Source organism: Dendrobates tinctorius, unplaced genomic scaffold (genome assembly GCF_039654945.1).
Source record: "Dendrobates tinctorius isolate UK_male_01 unplaced genomic scaffold, ASM3965494v1 ptg000120l, whole genome shotgun sequence".
Taxonomy (NCBI): domain Eukaryota; kingdom Metazoa; phylum Chordata; class Amphibia; order Anura; family Dendrobatidae; genus Dendrobates; species Dendrobates tinctorius.
The window spans coordinates 31535031-31560833 of record NW_027361788.1 but is presented as its reverse complement, the minus strand read 5'-3'; the positions used below and the strand labels follow the sequence as shown (position 1 = coordinate 31560833).

Sequence of the window (25803 nt, the reverse complement as noted above, 5' to 3'; positions counted from 1 at the left end):
GTTATATCCCCCTCCACCAATGGACGCTACATCCCCCTCCACCAGTGCACACTACATCCCCCTCCACCAGTGCACACTACATCCCCTCCTCCTCCACCAGTGGACACTACATTCCCCTCTTCCACCTCCAATGGACGTTATATCCCCCTCCACCAATGGACGCTACATCCCCCTCCACCAATGGACACTACATCCCCTCCTCCTCCACCAGTGCACACTACATCCCCCTCCTCTAGTAGACACTACATAACCCTCCACCAATGCACACAACATAACCCTCCTCCTCCACCAATGGACGCTAAATCCCCCTCCTCTAGTGGACACTACATCCCCCTCCACCACTGCACACTACATCCCCTTCCACCAGTGCACACTACATCCCCCTCCACCAGTGCACACTACATCCCCCTCCACCAGTGCACACTACATCCCCCTCCTTCTCCTCTACCAGTGGACTCTACATTCCCCTCTTTCTCCTCCAGTGGACGCTACATCCCCCTCATCCTCCTCCTCCAGTGGACGCTACATCCCCCTCATCCTCCTCCTCCAGTGGACGCTACATCCCCCTCATCCTCCTCCTCCAGTGGACGCTACATCCCCCTCAACCAATGGACGCTACATTCTCCCCTCCTCCTCCACCACTGGACGATACATCCCCATCCTCCTCCACCAGTGCAGACTACATCCCTCTCCTCCTCCACCAGTGAACGCTACATCCCCTCCTCCTCCACCAGTGGACACTACATTCCCCTCTTCCACCACCAATGGATGTTATATCCCCCTCCTCCACCAGTGCACACTACATTCCCCTCTTTCACCACCAATGAACGTTATATCCCCCTCCTCCACCAGTGCACACTACATCCCCCTCCTCTAGTAGACACTACATAACCCTCCACCAATGCACACTACATAACCCTCCTCCACCAAGGACGCTAAATCCCCCTCCTCTAGTGCACACTACATCCCCCTCCACCAGTGCACACTACATCCCCCTCCACCAGTGCACACTACATCCCCCTCCACCAGTGCACACTACATCCCCCTCCACCAGTGCACACTACATCCCCCTCCACCAGTGCACACTACATCCCCCTCCACCAGTGCACACTACATCCCCCTCCACCAGTGCACACTACATCCCCCTCCTTCTCCTCTACCAGTGGACTCTACAGTCATGGCCAAAAGTTTTGAGAATGACACAAATATTAATTTTTACAAAGTTTACTGCTTCATTTTTTCTAATGGCAATTTGCATATACTCCAGAATGTTATAAAGAGTGATCAGCTTAACAGCAATTACTTGCAAAGTCAATATTTGCCTAGAAAATTAACTTTATCCCCCAAAACACATTTCAACATCATTGCAGCCCTGCCTTAAAAGGACCAGCTAACATCGTTTCAAAACACAGCTGATTGCTCCATTAACACAGGTGTGAGTGTTGATGAGGACAGGGCTGGAGATCAATCTGTCATGATTAAGTAAGAATGACACCACTGGACACTTTAAAAGGAGGCTGGTGCTTGGCATCATTGCTTCTCTTCTGTTAACCATGGTTATCTCTAAAGAAACACGTGCAGTCATCATTGCACTGCACAAAAATGGCCTAACAGGGAAGAGTATTGCAGCTAGAAAGATTGCACCTCAGTCAACAATCTATCGCATCATCAAGAACTTCAAGGAGAGAGGTTCCCTTGTTGCCAAAAAGGCTCCAGGGCGCCCAAGAAAGACCAGCAAGCGCCAGGACCGTCTCTTAAAAGTGTTTCAGCTGCGGGATCGGGCTACCAGCAGTGCAGAGCTTGCTCAGGAATGGCAGCAGGCAGGTGTGAGTGCATCTGCACGCACTGTGAGGCGGAGACTCTTGGAGCAAGGCCTGGTCTCAAGGAGGGCAGCAAAGAAGCCACTTCTCTCCAGAAAAAACATCATGGACAGACTGATTTTCTGCAAGAGGTACAGGGAGTGGACTGCTGAGGACTGGGGTAAAGTCATTTTCTCTGATGAATCCCCTTTTCGATTGTTTGGGACATCTGGAAAACGGCTTATTCGGAGAAGACCAGGTGAGCGCTACCACCAGTCTTGTCTCATGCCAACCGTCAAGCATCCTGAAACCATTCATATGTGGGGTGGCTTCTCAGCCAAGGGAATGGGCTCTCTCTCAGTCTTGCCTAAAAACACAGCCATGAATAAAGAATGGTACCAGAATGTCCTCCAAGAGCAACTTCTCCCAACCGTCCAAGAGCAGTTTGGCGATCAAAAATGCCTTTTTCAACATGATGGAGTACCTTGCCATAAAGCAAAGGTGATAACTAAATGGCTCAGGGAACAAAACAGAGATTTTGGGACCATGGCCTGGAAACTCCCCAGATCTTAATCCCATTGAGAACTTGTGGTCAATCATCAAGAGACGGGTGCACAAACAAAAACCTTCAAATTCAGACAAAATAAAAGCATTGATTTTGCAAGAATGGACTGCTATCAGTCAGGATTTGATCCAGAAGTTGATTGAGAGCATGCCAGGGAGAATTGCTGAGGTCCTGAAGAAGAAGGGTCAACACTGCAAATATTGACTTGCTGCATTAACTCATTCTAACTGTCAATATAACCTTTTGTTACTCATAATATGATTGCAATTATATTTCTGTATGTGATAAAAACATCTGACAAACACACATAAAAACCAGAGGCCAGCAGATCATGTGAAAATATAATATTTGTGTCATTCTCAAAACTTTTGGCCATGACTGTACATTCCCCTCTTCCTCCTCCAGTGGACGCTACATCCCCCTCATCCTCCTCCTCCAGTGGACGCTACATCCCCCTCATTCTCCTCTTCCAGTGGACGCTACATCCCCCTCATTCTCCTCCTCCAGTGGACGCTACATCCCCCTCATTCTCCTCCTCCAGTGGACGCTACATCCCCCTCATCCTCCTCCTCCAGTGGACGCTACATCCCCCTCATCCTCCTCCTCCAGTGGACGCTACATCCCCCTCATCCCCCTCCTCTAGTGGACGCTACATAACCCTCCACCAGTGCACACTACATAACCCTCCACCAGTGCACACTACATAACCCTCCACCAGTGCACACTACATAACCCTCCACCAGTGCACACTACATAACCCTCCACCAGTGCACACTACATAACCCTCCACCAGTGCACACTACATCCCCCTCCTTCTCCTCTACCAGTGGACTCTACATTCCCCCCTCATCCTCCCCCTCCAGTGGACGCTACATCCCCCTCATCCTCCCCCTCCAGTGGACGCTACATCCCCCTCATCCTCCCCCTCCAGTGGACGCTACATCCCCCTCATCCTCCTCCTCCAGTGGACGCTACATCCCCCTCATCCTCCTCCTCCAGTGGACGCTACATCCCCCTCATCCTCCTCCTCCAGTGGACGCTACATCCCCCTCATCCTCCTCCTCCAGTGGACGCTACATCCCCCTCATCCTCCCCCTCCAGTGGACGCTACATCCCCCTCATCCTCCCCCTCCAGTGGACGCTACATCCCCCTCATCCTCCCCCTCCAGTGGACGCTACATCCCCCTCATCCTCCCCCTCCAGTGGACGCTACATCCCCCTCATCCTCCCCCTCCAGTGGACGCTACATCCCCCTCATCCTCCCCCTCCAGTGGACGCTACATCCCCCTCATCCTCCCCCTCCAGTGGACGCTACATCCCCCTCATCCTCCCCCTCCAGTGGACGCTACATCCCCCTCATCCTCCCCCTCCAGTGGACGCTACATCCCCCTCATTCTCCTCCTCCAGTGGACGCTACATCCCCCTCATCCTCCAGTGGACGCTACATCCCCCTCATCCTCCAGTGGACGCTACATCCCCCTCATCCTCCTCCTCCAGTGGACGCTACATCCCCCTCATCCTCCCCCTCCAGTGGACGCTACATCCCCCTCATCCTCCAGTGGACGCTACATCCCCCTCATCCTCCAGTGGACGCTACATCCCCCTCATCCTCCTCCTCCAGTGGACGCTACATCCCCCTCATCCTCCTCCTCCAGTGGACGCTACATCCCCCTCATCCTCCTCCTCCAGTGGACGCTACATCCCCCTCATCCTCCCCCTCCAGTGGACGCTACATCCCCCTCATCCTCCCCCTCCAGTGGACGCTACATCCCCCTCATCCTCCCCCTCCAGTGGACGCTACATCCCCCTCATCCTCCCCCTCCAGTGGACGCTACATCCCCCTCATCCTCCCCCTCCAGTGGACGCTACATCCCCCTCATCCTCCTCCTCCAGTGGACGCTACATCCCCCTCATCCTCCTTCTCCAGTGGACGCTACATCCCCCTCATTCTCCTCCTCCAGTGGACGCTACATCCCCCTCATCCTCCTCCTCCAGTGGACGCTACATCCCCCTCATCCTCCTCCTCCAGTGGACGCTACATCCCCCTCATCCTCCAGTGGACGCTACATCCCCCTCATCCTCCAGTGGACGCTACATCCCCCTCATCCTCCTCCTCCAGTGGACGCTACATCCCCCTCATCCTCCCCCTCCAGTGGACGCTACATCCCCCTCATCCTCCCCCTCCAGTGGACGCTACATCCCCCTCATCCTCCAGTGGACGCTACATCCCCCTCATCCTCCTCCTCCAGTGGACGCTACATCCCCCTCATCCTCCCCCTCCAGTGGACGCTACATCCCCCTCATCCTCCCCCTCCAGTGGACGCTACATCCCCCTCATCCTCCTCCTCCAGTGGACGCTACATCCCCCTCCTCTCTCACCCTGCACATCAGCGCCCAGGTCCCGCCATGTGGGGGCGTAGTTGATGCAATGCCCGCACCAGGAGGAGTAGAACTCCAGCAGCCAGGCAGACGAGGAGTTGTACAGGGCGCCGGGCACTGATTTCCGCGCCAGTATGGCGATGCCTGCATCCTGCGGCCGATACAGCGTCTTCTCCGCAGCCACCAGCAGCACCGCCCCGACCAGGAGAATCTGCAGAGCCGCTCGCAACGGCGACCTCCCGGAACAGCCGGCCATCGCTACCGTGCAGCCGACCTCTCACCCCGTGACGTCATACACTGGAAACCCATGGAAGAGGCGGGGAACACAGGATCCGGACCACACCCAGTCACGGCGTCCTCTGAGGAAAAGGCGGAGACTCGTCATTAGCAGACCACGCCCCGTCACGTACTCAGCGATATCAATATGGGCGTATACTTCATAATGGGGCGGAGACTCGTCCATCAGAAGGCCACGCCCTACTCTTCCCAGACTACAGCAGTGTATAGTCCACGTGGTTCTTACAGCAGAAGGTGGCGGATTATTAAATGCTGAAATACAGGGCTGTCACTACCTATATCTATTGGAAACTAAGAATTCAGGATCAATACATTACAGGACATCCCTGCAGCTGCGAAGCTCTGACAACTAATGCTTTCATACTACTCAGCATTTTGTGCTCCAGTTAGGGGTTAGACCAGACCCACTGTGTACAGGGAACACCCCACCGCATACCGGGAATCTGCCGGCAAACCCACCATATACTGGAAACTGGCTGGAAGACCCGCCATTATATACTGCTAACACCCCAGGGCCCTGGCAGACCCGCCATATAGGGGGCACCCCTCCGGGCCCCCCATGTACTGGGAACGCCCCTGCAGATCCACCATGTATCGGTAACTTCCCTGCCAGACCCGAATGGGAACCCCTGGGCCCCGGCAGACCCGCCATGTATCGGTAACCCTCCCCTCCCCGACTCACCATATACTGGGTACCCCCAGGCCCTGGCAGACCCACCATATACTGGGAACCCCCTGGGCTCCGACAGACCCACCATTTATCAGTAACCCCCCTGGCAGAACTGTCATATACTGGAAACCCCCTAGGCTCTGACAGACCCGCCATGTTTTGGTCCCCCCACCATATACTGGGAACCCCCCGAGTCCCAGCAGACTTGCCATATATCGGTAATGCCTCACAGTATACTGCAGGTCCACCATATATCGGTAACTCACCACCAGACCCACCATATACTGGGAACCCCCCAGGCTCTGGCAAAACGGCCATGTATCAGTAACCTCCTGCCAGACCCACCATATCCTGGGAATGGCCCCGGCAGACCCACCATGTATCAGTAACCTCCTACCAGATACTGGAAACCCCTCGGGTCCCAGCAGACACCTCGTGTACCGGGAACGCCCTGCAGATCTACCATGTATCAGGAACTCCCCACCATATACTGGGAACAATCCAAAAGTCCCACCATATAACGGACCATCCCACTAGACCTGTTTGGAGGCAGTCTCGATAATTGCAGCTCAGCCCCCATTGATTTTGTTAGGGCTCAAACTCACACGCGAGAAACTTGGACGAGTCTCGCACATCAATACCCGGCATTGCCGCAAGCACTCGGATCGGAGCGTTCAGCTGTATAGAAATACATGCAGCCGCATGCTCCACTCCCGAGTGCCGGCTGCACATCAAATACCCAGCAAGACTTGTCAGAGTTTCTCGCATACGAGTATGAGCCCTTAGGAGCGAAGTTGCAGGACCCACATACAGGTGCATCTCACAAAATTAGAATATCATCAAAAAGCTGGTTTATTTCAGGTCTTCAATACAAAAAGTGAAGCTCAGTCATTACAAACAGAGTGATCTATTTCAAGTGTTTATTTCTGTTAATGTTGATGATTTTGGCTTACAGCCAATGAAAACCAAAAAGTCATTATCTCAGAAAATTAGAATTATTAACAAAAAACACCTGCAAAGGCTTCCTAAGCATTCAAAAAGGTCCCTTAGTCTGTTTCAGTAGCTCCACAATCATGGGAAAGACTGGTGTCTTGACAGATGTCCTGAAGATAGTCATTGACACACTCCACAAGGAGGGTAAGCCACAAAAGGTCATTTCTGTGTGTGGTTCCACTATTACTCCCCCAGCAATATGCCCGCTGTCTTGGGGTCATACTTGACTCCGAACTTTCATTCGCCCCCACATCCGATCACTGGCTCGCTCTTGTTATCTGCACCTCAAAAACATTTCTAGAATTCGACCTTTTCTTACTTTTGATTCCGCAAAAACTCTTATTGTTTCTCTTATTCATTCCCGTCTCGACTATTGTAACTCTTCTAATCGGTCTCCCTCTTACCAAACTCTGCCCTCTCCAATCTGTCTTGAATGCCGCAGCCAGGATCATATTCCTCACCTATCGTTACACCGATGCCTCTACCTTGTGCCAGTCATTACACTGGCTACCCATCCACTCCAGAATCCAGTACAAACTTATTACCCTCACCCACAAAGCCCTCCATGGCTCAGCACCACCCTACATCTCCTCCCTTGTTTCAGTCTACCACCCTACCCGTGCCCTCCGTTCTGCTGATGACCTGAGGTTAGCATCCTCAATAATCAGAACCTCACACTCCCGTCTCCAAGCCTTTACACGTGCTGCGCCAATTCTTTGGAATGCACTCCCCTGGTCAATACGATTAGTCCCCAATCCCTACAATTTTAAACGTTCCCTGAAAACTCATTTATTCACACTGGCCTGTCGCCTCAACACATTAACCTAATCTATCTCTGTGTGGCACAGCCAAAAATTTTACCATAACCAGGTTCCCCGCATCATGTTCCCACATGCTTTATGCATCTTTTAGCCCTCTGTGTCCGTACTGTTACACACGTAACATTATGGCTGGTCCAAATAATCAGGGCAATTGTTACCACCCACCTTTTGTGTCTACCTCCTTCCTCATAGACTGTAAGCTTGTGAGCAGGGCCCTCTTTCCTCTTGGTATCTGTTATGATCTATGTGATTGTTATGCTGTAATGTCTATTGTCCATCCAGTTCAGCCTATAAAATTCTGTCAGAATAAATCCCCAGACCTACGTCCTTCTAAAGAACCTAATCACTGTAAGATACAATATTGTTACGCTCCAGGAAGACATCCAGGCCTCTCTTGAACCCTTCGACTGAGTTCGCCATCACCACCTCCTCAGGCAAGGAATTCCAGATTCTCACTGCCCTTACAGTAAAGAATACTCTTCTATGTTGGTAGAAAAACCTTCTCTCCTCCAGATGCAGAGAATGCCCCCCTTGTGACCGTCACCTTCCTTGGTATAAACAGATCCTCGGAGAGATATTTGTATTGTCCCCTTATATACTTATACATGGTTATTAGACCGCCCCTCAGTAGTCATTTTTCTAGACTAAATAATCCTAATTTTGCTAATCTCTCTGGGTATTGTAGTTCCCCCATCCCTTTTATTAATTTTGTTGCCCTCCTTTGTACCAGCTCTAGTTCCATTATATCCTTCCTGAGCACTGGTGCCCTAAACTGTACACAGTACTCCATGTGCGGTCTAACCAGAGATTTGTACAGAGGCAGTATAATGCTCTCATCATGTGTATTCAGACCTCTTTTAATGCACCCCATGATCCTGTTTGCCTTGGCAGCCGCTGCCTGGCACTGGCTGCTCCAGGTAAGTTAAAAATTAACTAGGATCCCCAAGTCCTTCTCCATGTCAGATTTACCCAGTGGTTTACCGTTCAGTGTGCAATGGTGATATTGATTCCTTCTTCCCATGTGTATAACCTTACATTTATCATTGTTAAACTGCATCTGCCACCTTTCGGCCCAAGTTCCCAACTTATCCAGAACCATCTGTACAGAATACTATCTTCTCTTGTATTGACTGCTTTACATAGTTTAGTTTTGTATCATCTGCAAATATCGATATTTTACTGTGTAAACCTTCTACCAGATCGTTAATAAATATTTTGAAGAGAATAGGTCCCAACACCGACTCCTGCGGTACCCCACTGGTCACAGCGACCCAGTTAGAGAATATACCATTTACAACCACCCTCTGCTTTCTATGACTAAGCCAGTTACCCATTTACACACATTTTCCCCCAGACCCAGCATTCTCATTTTGTGTACCAACCTCTTGTGTGGCACGGTATCAAATGCTTTGGAAAAATCAAGATAAACCACATCCAATGACTCACCTTGGTCCAGTCTATAGCTTACCTCTTCATAAAAACTGATTAGATTGGTTTGACAGGAGCGATTTCTCATAAACCCATGCTGATATGGCGTTAAACAGTTATTCTCTTTGAGATAATCCAGAATAACATCCCTCACAAACCCTTCAAATATTTTACCAACAATAGAGGTTAGATTTACTGGCCTATAAATTTCCAGGTTCACTTTTAGAGCCCTTTTTGAATATTGGTACCACATTTGCTATGCGCCAGTCCTGAGGAACAGACCCCGTCGCTATACAGCCCCTAAATATAAGAAATAATTGCTTGTCTATTACATTACTTAGTTCTCTTAGTACTCGTGGGTGTATGCCATCCGGACCCAGAGATTTATCTACTTTAATCTTATTTAGCCGGTTTTGCACCTCTTCTTGGGTTAGATTGGTGACCCTTAATATAGGGTTTTCTTTGTCTCTCGGCATTTCACCTAGCATTTCATTTTCCACCGTGAATACCGTGGAGAAGAAGGTGTTTAATATATTAGCTTTTTCCTCATCATCTACAACTATACTTTCCTCACAATTTTTTAATGGGCCTACACTTTCACTTTTAATTCTTTTGCTATTGATATAGTTGAAGAACAGCTTGGGATTAGTTTTACTCTCCTTAGCAATGTGCTTCTCTGTTTCCAGGGGAAGAGTCCTGAGGAGATCATTTGCATATTCCCAGTGCCTTCTGGGATAAGTGAAGAGTCTCTGCGAGCTCAACGATCACTGGGTTTTGGCCGTTGCAGCTGAAAAGAGGAAATCGGAAAACAAGGGGAAGAGTCCTGAGGAGATCATTTGCATATTCTGAGTGCCTTCTGGGATAAGTGAAGAGTCTCCTGTTGGCGTGCGAATTTTGGCTCATCTTTCATCGTTTAAGAAATCTCAATATGGAAGAGGCCAGGAGCCATTTGGTGAGCTGCATTTCTTGCTACATGTTCACAGACTTACCAGTGGAAAAGCCAAACTTCACATGCCACAAATGCAAGCTTGTGTCCATGTTGGAGGAAAAGTTGCAAAATCTCGAAGAGAGGTTAGCTATGTTGAAGATCATTAAGGAAGGTGAAGAGTTCTTAGACAGAGCAGAATTATCACTACATGTTACAGAAAGAGAATAAATTCGAAGTGCACCTGAAGAAACAGAGGGATGGAAACATGTGACCCAGAGAAGCAGGAGGATCGGGAGGCAGTCAGCACCCATACTGCTCAGGAACCAGTACCAGGCTCTCACACAGGAAAACGATGAAGAAATACATCAAGATAAGACTTTGCCCACAAACAGCAACCTTGTACGCTTCAGAATCCTCCTGGATGGAGAAAGAAAAATGTTATGAAGAAGAAACGGAGAGTGGTGGTCATGGGGGATTCCCTGTTGAGAGGAAGAGAGGCCGCTATCTGCAGACCGGATATAACTTCAAGAGAAATGTGCTGTCTTCCAGGTGCAAAAATTAAAGATGTGTCTGACAGGATATCAGGACTCTTCAGACCTACAGATGACTACCCATTCCTGCTAATACATGTGGGGACAAATGACACCGCAAGAAACGACCTGGAAACCATCTGCAGAGACTTTGAAAACTTAGGCAAGAAAGTGAAAGAACTGGGAGCGCAGGTGGTCTTCTCTTCCATCCTCCCAGTGGATGGCCATGGAACAAGGAGGTGGAATAAGATTCTGCAGGTGAACTGGCTACGTCGATGGTGCCGTCAGCAAAGATTTGGATTTCTGGATCACGGAGTGAATTACCTATACGAAGGACTACTTGCTAGAGATGGGGTGCACCTTACGAAGACTGGAAAACATATATTTGGAAGTCGCCTTGCTACACTTGTAAGGAGAGCTTTAAACTAGAACAACATGGGAAGGGAAGCAAAAGGCCAGAAAAAGCCATACACCTGACAAATGCTATTGAGACCTCTGCTATTAGAAGTGGAAAGGAAGAACAAAAACAAAAGAATCTAAATAATAAAAATATTGGAGAAAGAGAAACCAATCACAGACTAAAATGTTTCTATACTAATGCACAAAGCATGGGCAACAAACAAGGAGAATTGGAACTACTAACACAGGAAAAGAAATATGATGTCATTGGAATCACTGAAACTTGGTGGGACAATACACATGATTGGAATACAAGACTAGAAGGATACAACTTATTTGCAAGAAACAGACTTGATAAACGAGGAGGGGGTGTCGCATTGTATGTTAGAAACGCGTATATCTGCACAGAGATTGAAGCTTCAGAGACTGGGAGTTCTGTGGAAACTGTTTGGGTAAGAATACAAGGACAGAACAATGGAAAGGACTCCATTGTAGGCATTTACTACAGGCCGCCTGTGCAAGCTGAAGATATGGATGAACTCTTTATGCATCAAATGGCCAAGTTCTCCAAAAAATATGACAGTTGTCATGGGAGATTTCAACTATCCAGACATTCGTTGGGAATCTCTCTCAGGCAAAACAGGTCAAGGAAATTCTTATCCTCTCTTGCTGACAACTTTATCTTCCAAAAGGTAGGGGAGAAAACAAGGGGAACTGCTGCCTTGGATCTAATCCTTATAAACAGGGAGGAAATGGTTGAGGAGGTAAAAGTGGCTGGGACCCTAGGAGGTAGCGACCATGCTATTTTAGAATTTTGGATAACTAGAGGAGGAAGACCTGTGAAGACTCAGACGTCAAGGTTAGATTTCAGAAAGGCAGATTTTAAGGGATTCAGAAAGAGAATTGGAGGGATCCAATGGCTGGATATCCTTAAAGACAAAAATGTCCAGGAAGGATGGGAAATCTTGAAAAATGAAATTCTCAAAGCACAATTTTTAACAATTCCGAAAAGAGGGAAGAATAGGAAGCATTTAAGGAAACCAGGATGGATGAACACAGAACTTAAGCACATGCTAAAAAGGAAGAAAAAAATGTTTATAAAATGGAAAGAGGGAGGCATATCTAAAGAAGAAAATAATGCTACCTGCAGGGCACAAATCGGATTAGCTAAAGCTGACAATGAATTGAGGCTTGCAAGAGATGTCAAAAGCAATAATAAAGGATTTTGGTGATATGTCAAAAGTAAAAGAAAAGTAAAAGATGCTATAGGATTTTTACAGGATGAAAATGATGAAATGGTAAGACAGGATGTTGAGAAGGCTGAACTTTTAAATTCCTATTTTGCATCTGTTTTCTCTCAGAAAGGAAGTGTAATATCAACTGTTCTTCACTGTCCTATTAAGGGAATAGAAGAATCCAGGATATCTATAAACAGAAAGATAGTGAGGAAACACTTAGCTAACCTAAATGAATTCAAGTCTCCAGGTCCAGATGAATTACACCCCAGAGTACTGAAGGAGATAGCAGAAGAAATTTTGAACCCCTCTCCATAATCTTTGAAAATTCTTGGAGAACAGGAGAAGTCCCAGAAGACTAGAGAAGAGCAAATGTTGTTCCTATCTTCAAAAAGGGGAAGAAGGTGGACCCAGGCAACTATAGGCCGGTGAGTCTGACTTCTATACCAGGAAAGATCTTTGAACAAATTATTAAACATGTATGTCAGTACCTGGATAAAAATGAAGTGATTAAACAGTCAGCATGGGTTTGTAACTAATAAGTCATGTCAGACTAACTTAATTTCCTTCTATGACGGAATCACTGATTGGGTGGATTAAGGAAATGCTGTAGATATAGTATATCTTGACTTCAGCAAAGCATTTGACAAAGTATCTCATACAATCCTTATTGAAAAAATGACTAAGTATGGAATGGACAAGGCAACTGTTAGGTGGATTCATAACTGGCTTAGTGATCGGACCCATAAATGGCTGCACATCCAGTTGGAAGAATGTCTCAAGTGGGGTACCACAGGGCTCTGTCCTGGGCCCTGTATTGTTCAACATATTTATCAACGATTTAGATGAAGGAATTGAGGGTAAACTGATTAAATTTGCTGATGACACAAAGCTAGGAGGGATCGCTAATACTAGAGAAGAGAGAGAGGATTCAAAGAGATATAAATAAACTGGAGCAGTGGGCAGCAACTAACAGAATGGTTTTTAACAGGGAAAAATGCAAAGTACTACATCTGGGCAATAAAAATGAAAAAAAAAAGGATATACAGAATGGGAGGAATAGGGCTAAGCAACAGCACATGTGAAAAAGACTTGGGTATACTAATAGATCACAGACTGAATATGAGTCAACAGTGTGATGCAGCAGCAAAAAAGGCAAATGCAATTCTAGGATGTATTAACAGAAGCATACAGTCTAGATCACGTGAAGTCATTATTTCCCCCTACTCCTCTTTGGTCAGACCTCATCTGGAATATTGTGTCCAGTTTTGGGCACCACATTTTAAAAAAGACATCAACAAACTGGAGCAAGTTCAGAAAAGAGCGACCAGAATGGTGACCGGTCTGCAATCCCTGTCTTATGAGGAAAGGTTGCAGGATTCGGGAATGTTTAGTTTGCAAAAGAGAAGGCTGAGAGGAGACTTAATAGCTGTCTACAAATATCTAAAGGGCTGTTTCATTGTAGAAGGATCATCTTTATTCTCATTTGCACAAGGAAAGACTAGAAGCAATGGGATGAAACTGAATGGGAGGAGACACAGATTAGATATTAGAAAAAACTTTTTGACAGTTAGAGTGATCAATGAGTGGAACAGGCTGCCACGAGAAGTGGTGAGTTCTCCTTCAATGGAAGTCTTCAAACAGAGGCTGGACAGACATCTGACTGGGATGATTTAGTGAATCCTGCTTTGAGCAGGGGGTTGGACCAGATGGCCCAGGAGGTCCCTTCCAACTCTACGATTCTATGATTCCTATTTGGCAGCTTTAATTATTTTTTTAGATAAAGAATTTTTCTCCTTATAGTTTTTTAGAGCTTCAACGGTGCTATCCTGCTTTAGTAGTTTAAATGCTTTCTTTTTACTGTTAATTGCCCCTCTTACTTTTTTGTTTAGCCACATTGGGTTTTTCCTATTTCTTGTCCTTTTATTCCCACAAGGTATAAACCGCTTACAGTGCCTATTAAGGATGTTCTTAAACATTTCCCATTTATATTCTGTATTCTTATTTCTGAGGACATTGTCCCAGTCAACCAGATTAAGGTGCAGCTCAGTTTTTGGCCTTCGCACATTCCAGGAACCATAGTAACATATATACAGGCATATATTGGAATATCTCCCGAACGTAAATCACTGTGGAATCTCGAGCAGAACATAATTCTGTTTAATTTTGTTCTATTCCCAATCTGGATCAGCCATTATTTCCCTGGATGAGTGGACCAGCCACCATGGCTGCCCCTCCAAGTGCATCGAGACTGATCGATCAGAGATTTTCTACTAGTCAAAGCAAAGTCAAGGAGGGGACCAGACCTGTAATCTCCACAGTGAAGCCCCCGTAGGCTGGAAGCGGCCTCAGATCTCTGCTTAGTAGTTGCTGTTTGATGGGATTGCTTAGGGGAAAGTGTGGGGTCATTCTATTGAAGCCTTCAGACCGTTTGGATGGGTGTAAATTTGGTGACATAAAAGGGTTGTCATAGCTGATCCAATAAACGCCATCCTAATCCTCTAGGTGTGGATAGTGGGGCCTCTCTGGAGGGGGAAGCGATTATGTACAACAATTGTCAGAAGATTCCAAAATGAGGACAGAAAGGATATTATATACAGAGATCATACAGACTGCGAACCCAGAGTTCTCCCATATGGTATCTAAAGCCTCCATCCCTGGAGGCCATTGGTTCAGTGCCATGGTCCCAACTATCAAGGGGTTCCTTAGACCAGCGGGAGGCCGTCACAGCCCCCCAGAGTCCAGCGGGTTGCCGTCACGGCCCGCCAGAGTCCAGTGGGTTGCCGTCATGGCCCCACAGAGTCCAGCCGGTTGCAGTCGAGGCCCTCCAGAGTCCAGCGGGTTGTCATTCTAGACTATTTTATGCACCTTTCCATGTTTGCAAAAAATAAATACCCCAACTCTTTTCCACCAGAAACCAAAAAACTGAAGTTCCCAGAGAAAATGGTATCATACTATATGACACAGATGATGGTCCTGGTGACAGCGCCCCCCAATGGAGCACCCAGGTAACAGCTTTGCTGTAAATAATTACGGATGTAGTATTTTTTGCTATTCATGTTATAGTAAAACATTGTGATGTCTTTTTTGTTGTCACAACGAATGTAACGTTCTCATTACAAATCAACAACATATGAGAAAAATTAGAAAAATTTGTTTATTAAAATGCAAAAGTGTACAAAACACAAGAAATAAAAATTGTAACAAACTCAAATATAAAATCAATTAAAAGCAAATGACCATAACTGTCCATGGGTTATGCCTGGTACTGCATCTCGGCTCCAATGAGGCTGAGCTGCAATACCAGACATAACCAGTAGTCAGGGATGGAACTGTTTTTGTAAGAAAACAGCCAAGTTTTTCCATTCTTGCACAACCCCTTTAAATGAGAGTATAAACAATAATTATAATTAAGGTGCAAAAAGGAAAGCGCATAATCACCGAACACAACACAGAGCACAAGTCAGAAATATCAGATGTAGACTGGTCCGAACAACAGCTCCTCCATCCTGTTCTCTTATGGGATGTCCACTTTCTTCAGATTATCTGATAAAAGAAAAATTATTTGCGATCTCCAGGATTAAACAAATAGACAGAAAATAATTTATTTTATTTTTCATAAACAGCACCACCCGCGTCCATGGGATGTGTCTGGTATTGCAGCTCAGTCGCATGTGATTGAATGTAATACCCAATATTGGACTTAGGTGGTGCGGTGTCTGGTATAAAAAATATATATATATTTCTGGACAATTCCTTGAAGCCTAGAGCTCCATGGTGTCACAGATGGAGGTGAAACGCGATATTCAAGGACGACTATATGACTGGCATTCAGTGGTGACCCACAAGATACACATACCTGGAAGGCAGAGACTTGTCCAGGTGCAGGCCAGTAAAGAGCACCAGTAAAGGTCGTGTCCCCCATCACTAGGAGTGACTCAATCAGATCTTCAAACATCCCATCAATAAAGTTCATTAATGCTGAAGTTCTGTGTCCACACAGTAAAGTGTGATGTTTCCCGGCCGCCTGGAGAAAAGATGCAAGATAATATCACATGAATCTTTTGCCTTTCCTCAGTAATTCCTCCTGGAAATGTAACACTACATTGATAACCATTCTTGTCAAATAGGTGTGTCTCCACAGTGACACCTTGGCCACTGATTGGACAGTGTCAGCCTGTGTCGAGACACGCCCCCCACTTGTAGCACAATTTAACACAATTGCAATAAAGGGTGCTCCGGCATTGTTACTTCATGGAGAATGTAGTAAAATACATCTGAGAGCGACAATCCCTCTGTAAATACGACTATATGCAGATTCTACTTCATTTCTCTTTCCAGATCAGTAGGAACAATGGCTCTCAGTGTTTTCAGTCGCTTTTTCTCAGTCGTCTTTTACATTCTGAAGCAAATTAATTTGTTTGCATACTGTAACTTTAATCTGGAAAAGAAGCCTCTAAATATCACTCTTTCCTTAAAGACTGAGCCAATATACACAAGTCAGGAACATGCAAGGTAAATAACCCTGGAGCGGAGAAGCCCAAGGACCGGCGTATGCAAAACTCGCACACAGGAGCAGCTGCTGCACCCGTCTCATCACAGCGCAGAAAATCCCAGCTGTATCCAAACAGAATTCACATTGTCACTTTAGTCACACCGTTATCTGAAATCCTCTGTGCTGCTAATAAGCTTTTTTCACTATTTATGTTTCAGTTTGTGCTTTCTTGTATCAATTCCCCTCACCGGCTGCTACAAAATCTGCTAACTCGCCTGCTGAAATTCTCTGTGCTGCTGAGGATCTCCATCGTTCCACTACCTTTTCTTCACACACTGACACAAGCCCCTTTAATGTGTGTATTTTTTGTATACACACGTAGTCAAAATTGTTGGTACCCGTTGTTTAACGACAGAAAAACCCACAATGATCACAAAAATAACTTTAATCTGACAAAAGTAATAAATAAAAAATCTATGAAAATGAATAAATGAAAGTCAGACATTGCTATTCAACCATGCTTCCACAGAATTAAAAAAAAACTGAAACTCATGAAATAGGCTTGGACCGAAATGATGGTACCCCTGAAAATAATGTGACAAAAGGGACATGTTAAATCAAGGTGTGTCCACTAATTAGCATCACAGGTTGTCTACAATCTTGGAATCAGTGAGTGGCCTGTATAGAGGGCTACAGATACTCACTTTGCTGTTTGGTGACATGGTGTGTGTCACAGTCAACATGGACCAGCGGAAGCGAAGAAAGATGTGTCTCAGGAGATTACAAAGAAAATTATAGACAAACATGTTAAAAGGTAAAAGTTATAAGACCATCTCCAAGCAGCTTGATGTTCCTGTGACTACAGTTGCACATATTATTCAGAAATTTAAGCTCCATGGGACTGTAGCCAACCACCCTGGACGTGGCCACAGGAGGAAAACTGATGACAAATAAAAGAGACGGATAATACGAATGGTAACAAAAGAGCACAAAAAAACTTCTAAACAGATTAAAGGTGAACTTCAAGCTCAAGGAACATCAGTGTCAGATCGCACCATCCATTGCTGTATGAGCCAAAGTGGACTTCATGGGAGCCGACCAAGGAGGACAACATTGTTGAAGAAAAATCATAAAAAAGCCAGACTGGAATTTGCCAAACTACATGTTGACAAGCCATAAAGCTTCTGGGAGAATGTCCTATGGACAGATGAGAAAAAAATTTAACTTTTTGGCAAGGCACATCAGCTCTATGTTCACAGATGGAAAAATGATGCATATAAAGAAAAGAACGCTGTCCCTACTGTGAAACATGGAGGAGGCTCTGTTATGTTCTGGGACTGCTTTGCTGCATCTGGCACAGGGTACAATGAAATCTCAAGACTATCAAGGGATTCTAGAGAGAAATGTGCTGCCCAGTGTCAGAAATCTTGGTCTCAGTCACAGGTCATGGGTCTTGCAACAAGATAATGACCCAAAACACACTGCTAAAAACACCCAAGAATGGCTAAGAGGAAAACATTGGACTATTCTGAAGTGGCCTTCTATGAGCCTTGACCTAAATCCAATTGAGCATCTTTGGAAAGAGCTGAAACATGCCGTCTGGAAAAGGCAACCTTCAAATGCAAGACAACTGGAGCAGTTTGCTCTTGAGGAGTGGGCCAAAATACCTGTCGAGAGGAGCAGAAGTCTCATTGACAGATACAGGAATCGTTCGATTGCAGTGATTGCCTCAAAACATTGCGCAGCAAAATACTAAGTTAAGGGTGCCATCATTTCTGTCCAGGCCTATTTCATGTTTTATTTTTTATTCTGTGGAAGCATGGTTGAAAAGCAATGTCTGACTTTCATTTGTTCATTTTCATAGATTTTTTGATTTATTACTTTTGCCAGATTCAAGTTATTTCTGTGATCATTGTGGGTTTTTCTGTCATTAAATGAGGGGTGCCAACAATTTTGACCACGTGTATATGAGTATATATGTAAATACAGTGCCTTAAACGTATTCATACCCCATTAAATATTCCACATTTTTTCACGTTACACCCACATATTTAAATGTATTTTATTGGGATTTTATATGGGATATACAAACACAAAGTAGAAATTATCTGAAGTGGAAAGGAAATTATACATTGATTTCTATTTATTTTAAAAATATATCTAACAATTGTCACGTGTATTTGCACTCCGCCTCCTTTAGACAGGTCAGGGATAAAGTTGTGGAAAAGAGTAAAGCAGAATTAGGTTATAAAAAAAAGAGCCCAAACTATGAATATCTCACATTAGCACTGTTCAATCCATCATCCAAAAATGGAAGGAGTATGGAACAACTGCAAACCTACCAAGACATGGCCGTCCAGCTAAACTGACATCCCAAGTAAGGAGAGCACCAATTAGAGAAGCAGCAAAGAGTCCCATGGTCACTCTGCAGGAGCTGCTGAGATCCACAGCCCAGGTGGAAGAATGTGTCTACAGGACAACTATTAGTTGTGCATTCCACAAATCTGGCCTTTATGGAAAAGCAGCAAGAAGAAAGTCATTTTTGAAAGCAAGCCATAAGACCACCCACATTCAGTTTGCAAAAAGTCATATAGGGTACACAGCAAGCATGTGGAAGAAGATGTTGTGGTCAGATGAGACCAAAGTAGAACTTTTTGGGCTAAATGCAAAATGCCTTGTGTGGCAGAAAAGTAACAATGCACATCAGCCTAAAAACATCATCCCCACCATCTCACATGGTGGTGGCATCATACTGTGGGGAGGCTTTTCTGAAGCAAGGTCAGAGAAGCTAGTCAGAGTTGATAAGATGGATGGAGCTAAGTACAGGGCAATCCTGGAGGAAAACCTGTTAGAGGCTACAAAAGACTTGAGACTGGGACATAGTTTCACCTTCCAGCAGGACAAGGACCCCAAGCGTCCTGCCAGAGCTTCAATGGAGGATTTACATCAAAGCATATTCATGTGTGTGAATGGCCCAGTCACAGGACAGATCTAAATCCCATTGAGAATCTGTGGAATTTGCTGTTCACAGACGCCTCCATTCTATTTCACTAAGTGCGAGCCCAAGGTAAAATTTCAGCCTCTAGATGTGCAAAGCTGATAGAGATTTATCCACAAAAAACTTGCAGCTAGTAGTGTAGCTACTGAGGGGGCAGTTGCCCCAGGCTCAGAGGGGGCCTACCCAAAGCTACGTTATTGTGACTATCGGTGTGCACATACAGTTACACTGTGCGGCAGAGCAGGGAAAATCGATCTCCCTGCACTGCCACCTGACAGTTATGGGGTACCTGAGCAGGAGGGAGGCCCGTTGCTAGCAGTGGGAGCTTCCCACCCATCATCGCAAATGTATTGGCTAGATGTCACTGACAGCGTGCGCGATGACGTCATTACCTGGCGCCCGCTGTCCAGAGATGTGCAGGTGCTCTTTGCAGCGGGGGAACAAGGAGAAGAGAGTATTGGATTTATTTTTCCATGGGGTGCATTATACAATATAGAGCCTGCCTATGGGGGTGCATTATACTATATAGAGGTCTATGGGGGTGCATTATACTATATAGAGTCTGCCTATGGGGAATGCATTATATAATATAGAGTCTGCCTATGGGGAGTACATTATACAATATAGAGTCTCTGCCTATGGGGGGCGCAATATACTATAGAGCAGTGGCGGCAAACCTATGGGATGCATGCCAGAGGGAGAACGCAGAGCCCTCCCGGTTGGTACGCCCGCCATCTCCTCAGGACTAGTGCCGGCACCACTCTACTCAGCCCCCTCGCCATCTCTCATCACTAGCACTGTGGCCACTCTCCTGCATGCACGCCGTCCCATCAGGTCACAGGAGGTAGGAGCTGGCTGCTTCGGCTAAAGCCTGTGCCTGCTGCTAAAGAGAAATGAATATTCACTGTACTGGCAGTGAATATTAATTTTTCTTATAGTGTGCACAGTGTAAGCAGCAGCTGCTGTCTTCCAGCAGATGCCGGGGTATCACAGGTGGCCGCTCATTAAGGTAATGAATATTTGTCTCTCTCCACTCCCATAGGCGGAGAGAGGTGAATATTCATTACCTTAATGAGTGGGGACACTTGATCGCAGATGCTGCTGGCACAGGTACAAGACGCTGCGATGGCACACGGGGTGTTAGGGACTGCGGAACGCACCAAATAATATGAAAGGAGATATGAGGTGCGTTCGCAGCCCAGGGTCCACCGTGCAGAGATGGAACCTGCTGGTTAGTAATGGCGGAAAAAGATGGTGGCTAAACGCTTGTTTACACAAGGGTTAACTTCACCCAGTGTGATTAGAGGCGAACTCTCTTACTCCACAAAGCCGCTGAAACACGCCGGAGCCTGTTGAACTCACAGAGCTCAGTTGAGTGAGCGCTAATTAGGGCCACAGAGCCCTGTCCTAGAGACACCGGACTAGAGCTCCTCTAGACCATCAGCACTCGGCGCTGCGGCGCCAGCAAAATTAGTAATATATTTAATCGCACCAAGTGCACACAGTGCCACTTTGGCGGACGCCACTAACCACCCAGGACTGGGAGGAAAGCGCTAGATGTGCGCACCGCGTCGCACGGCGGTCACAGCTACCTGGTGCGGTACAACAGTGCCCGTAGCAGGGAGGCACAGTCGGACGCTAGTGTGCGTAAGACTACTGGGAGCACAGTGGCTTGAGTATAGCCACCCATTGGCGCTGACTCTCACTCTGAACCACTAACCAACATACGTATCAAAAGGAGGGGAGTCTTAATGAGTCAGTCACCAGATGCATGCATCCATCATCATCATATACACAAATCAGCATAAGAGTATATACTAGCACATGGCCGTGCGGCCATGCGGCTCTTTTATAGCAGTGTCCTTCCGGGACCTTCCTGACCTCCCTGATGGTCCAATCCGAGCTGGAGAAGGACCTGAGCATGTGAGTTCAAGAAACTTTTCAAAGTGCTTTATGATCCATGTAGTGCTGGACATCTGTTTATCTGACCACAACATTATATTGGGTCCTGCTGTCTCAATTTAGTTTGATTGATTAACGAGAAGAGAGAGAGCAAAAAAAAAAAAATCTTAGCCTTAACCTCCTATATATTCAGACATAGCTAGGGGGAGCATTTATGCAGGGGGCATTTATGCACATGTAATCTAAGTACATGTATCAAAGTACTGGCAGTTATAACATGGCAGTTAGACAGGGCAAGAGACAGGTAAGACATTTATATACATCTACTCCCTGTACATTTGGAGTACAACAAATATATACCATATGCATTTGTGTAATTTATATCCTGGCTGCTACATTAACACACATCCACCGCCCTGGCATTAACTCTCTACACTCCATCCATATCGGCCCCTCGCTCCTTTCCTCTCCCATGTATAGCACTCAGGCTCTTTTCACATTGTTAAATTGCACAGATCCAGTCAGTCCCACCATTCAACATAAGAGACGCTCTCACAAATCACTTAACCATCTGCTCACTCTTTCTATCCTCCTCCTAGTCGCAGGATACATTGCTCCCAACCCTGGTCCCCCATGTTACTTAAAGTCAAACCCCCCAACTGCTACACTCAGAAACCCCTCTAATCTTATTAATATTCCCTGCATGCCATCTGTTTCTCTTAATTGTGCACTTTGGAATTCTCGCTCAGTGTGTAACAAACTCTCCTTCACTCATGACTTTTTCCATTCTAATTCTTTTAACCTCCTGGCTCTTACTGAAACCTGGATCCAGCAGTCAGACACTACCGCTGCTGCTGCTCTTTCATACGGGGAACTACACTTCTCTCATACCCCAAGATCAGACAATAGAGCAGGTAGAGGCGTTGGTCTGCTCCTATCACCAAAATGTGCCTTTCAGGTTATCCCTCAACTACCGTCACTAGTCTTCCCTTCTTTTGAGGTCCATGCCATCAGACTCTACACCCCCTTCTCCACGCGAGTGGCGGTGGTGTATCGTCCTCCCGGCCCCTCCCATCAGTTCCTGGATCATTTTGCCACTTGGCTTCCACATTTTCTCTCCTGTGACATCCCTACCCTCATCATGGGAGATTTCAACATCCCCATTGCTCTTCCACTCTCCTCATCTGCTACTCACCTTTTATCTCTAACCTCCTCGTTTGGCCTTTCACAACTTACTAATTCTCCAACGCATGAAGACGGAAACTCCCTCGACTTGGTCTTCTCTCGGCTTTGTACAGTGGATGATTTTGCAAACTCCCCTCTCCCGCTCTCTGACCACAATCTTCTTTCATTCTCTATAAAGAACTGCCAGGCTGCTCAGGTCACCCCCACTGTCCATATTTATAGAAACATACAGGCCATTAACACCCAGAAACTTATGAAGAACTTGCAGTCTTCATTGGCCCCTATCTCCTCCCTCTCATGTCCTGATTCTGCATTGAAGCATTACAATGAAACACTTCAAAGTGCCCTGGATGAATTTGCACCCCCTATAAATAGAACACGACAACACAGACGGCGACAACCCTGGCACACCCTGCAAAAACGTTTCCTGCAGCGGTGCTCCAGGTGCGCCGAACGTCTGTGGAGAAAATCTAATCTACACGAAGATTTCATCCATTATAAGTTTATGCTTCGAACATACAACACTGCCCTTCACCTCTCCAAACAAACCTATTTCAACACCTTCATCACCTCACTGTCCAATATCCCGAAACGTCTCTGACACTTTTCATTCTCTACTCAACCCACCAGTACAGGCCCCAACCACGGAGCTCCGAGCTGACGATCTGGCCAATTACTTCAAAGAAAAAATTGACCAGATTCGACAGGAAATTATCTCCCTATCGCCTCACACCATGCACTGTCCTCCCTCCCCCACTGCATCTAGCTCACTCTCTGATTGTGAACCAGTCACAGAAGAAGTAAGCAGGCTCCTTGCATCTTCTCACCCAACTACTTGCACCAGTGACCCATTTCCGTCACATCTCCTCCAGTCCCTTTCCCCTGCTGTCACCCCTCACCTAACTAAAATATTTAACCTCTCTCTCTCTTCTGGTATCTTTCCCTCCTCATTTAAGCATGCCATCATACATCCACTACTTAAAAAACCATCCCTCGACCAAAACTGTGCCGCTAACTATAGACCTGTCTCTAATCTTCCCTTCATCTCTAAACTCCTGGAACGCCTGGTCCACTCCGTCTTATCCGCTATCTCTTTGATAACTCTCTTCTCGACCCTCTCCAATCCAGTTTCTGCTCTTTACACTACTGAAACTGCCCTCACTAAAGTCTCTAATGATCTACTAACAGCTAAATCAAATGGTCATTACTCCATGCTAATTCTCTTGGATCTCTCTGCAGCATTCGACACTGTGGATCATCAGCTCCTCCTCACTATGCTCCATTCCATTGGCCTCAAGGACACCGTTCTCTCCTGGTTCTCCTATCTCTCTGACCGCTCCTTTACTGTATCTTTTGCCGGTTCCTCCTCCTCTCACCTTCCCCTTACTGTTGGGGTTCCTAAAGGATTGGTTCTAGGCCCCCTCCTCTTCTCCTTGTACACTGCCCCTATTGGTCAAACAATCAGTAGATTTGGTTTCCAGTACCATCTCTATGCTGATGACACCCAATTATACGCTTCTTCTCCTGACATCACGCCAGCCTTTCTAGAAAACACCGGCGATTGTCTAAACGCTGTGTCTAACATCATGTCCTCACTATATCTGAAACAGAACCTGTCAAAGACTGAACGGCTTGTGTTTCCTCCCGCTACTAATGTACCTGTATCCAACATTGCCATTTCTGTGTGTGGTTCCACTATTACGCCCCAGCAACATGCCCGCTGTCTTGGGGTCATACTTGACTCCGAGCTTTCCTTCGCCCCCCACATTCGATCACTGACTCGCTCTTGTCATCTGCACCTCAAAAACATCTCTAGAATTCGACCTTTTCTTACTTTTGACTCTGCAAAAACTCTTACTGTTTCTCTTATTCATTCTCGTCTCGACTATTGTAACTCTCTTCTAATCGGTCTCCCTCTTACCAAACTCTCCCCTCTCCAATCTGTCTTGAATGCTGCAGCCAGGATCATATTCCTCACCAATCGTTACATCGATGCCTCTACCTTGTGCCATTCATTACACTGGCTACCCATCCACTCCAGAATCCAGTACAAACTTATTACCCTCACCCACAAAGCCCTCCATGGCTCAGCACTACCCTACATCTCCTCCCTTGCTTCAGTATACCACCCTACCCACGCCCTCCGCTCTGCTGATGACCTGAGGTTAGCATCCTCAATAATCAGAACCTCCCACTCCCGTCTCCAAGACTTTACATGTGCTGTGCCAATTCTTTGGAATGCACTTCCCAGGTCAATACGATTAGTCCCCAATCCCCACAATTTTAAGCGTGCCCTGAAAACGCATTTATTCAGAATGGCCTATCGCCTCAACACATTAACCTAATCTATCCTTGTGTGGCACAGCCAAAAGTTTTACCATAACCCGGTTCCCCGCATCATGTTCCCACATGCTTTATGCATCCATTAGCCCTCTGTGTCTGTACTGTTACACACTTAACATTATGGCTGGTCCATACAATCAGGGCAACTGTTACCACCCACCTTTCATGCCCACCTCTTTCCTCATAGATTGTAAGCTTGCGAGCAGGGCCCTCATTCCTCTTGGTATTTGTTATAATCTATGTGATTGTTATGCTGTAATGTCTATTGTCTGTACAAACCCCCTCTGAAATGTAAAGTGCTGCGGAATATGTCGACGCTATAGAAATAAAATTTATTATTATTATGTGACCTCTGATCTCCAATGAGAGATCGTCCCAAGAGCATGCTCAGTGGACCGAAAGGAGGACTTAGTCCCTGGAGTAGCTCGCTGTTGACTAGCATGCGTTGCTATAGCTGGACCAGAGGTGGCAGCAGCAGCCAAACCTATAGAGCTGGTCTGAGCAGAGCGCCTGGATCGACAAGTCTGCTGAGCAGCCTCCTCTGCAGCCGGAGAGGAATGGGAGACTGCCGAATACAAGGCTACAGCAACCCGACGCCTAACACAGGGAAGGTAAGTAATATATTATTTTTTATGTTTTTCTCATGGAGGGCATACATAACAAGGATAGGGATGAGGATAATAGAAAAAATTGGAGTCCGGCTCAACAGGACTGGATTTTCCTTTTGTTTTTTTTTCAAAAGAAATTATAGTGCATACAAAAGAAAATTTGCATGGTCGACATGACCCAGTCGACGTGTTTTGACTGCACTAAGCAGTCTTACTCATGACAGAGTA

The 25803-nt window shown here is 46.2% G+C and overlaps 2 protein-coding genes across 4 annotated transcripts in view; both read right to left on the bottom strand.

Moving 5' to 3' along the window:
• Window positions 1–5081, bottom strand: part of QSOX2 (quiescin sulfhydryl oxidase 2) — a 48427-nt gene extending 43346 nt beyond the window's left edge. The window contains exon 1 of one of the 3 annotated variants that reach the window (XM_073541045.1): window positions 4744–5081. In XM_073541045.1, coding sequence (XP_073397146.1) covers window positions 4744–4999 — 256 coding nt within the window. In that variant the 5' untranslated portion in view covers window positions 5000–5081. The remainder of the gene's footprint in view (window positions 1–4743) is intronic. The other 2 variants (XM_073541047.1, XM_073541046.1) reach the window with 2 other exon arrangements.
• Window positions 5082–15183: 10102 nt separating this feature from the next.
• Window positions 15184–25803, bottom strand: part of CCDC187 (coiled-coil domain containing 187) — a 186210-nt gene continuing 175590 nt past the window's right edge. The window contains exons 30-31 of the mRNA XM_073541044.1: window positions 15904–16071; window positions 15184–15590 (exon numbers count right to left, since the gene is read on the bottom strand). Of these exons, the coding sequence (XP_073397145.1) occupies window positions 15582–15590; window positions 15904–16071 (177 nt within the window). The 3' untranslated portion in view covers window positions 15184–15581. The remainder of the gene's footprint in view (window positions 15591–15903; window positions 16072–25803) is intronic.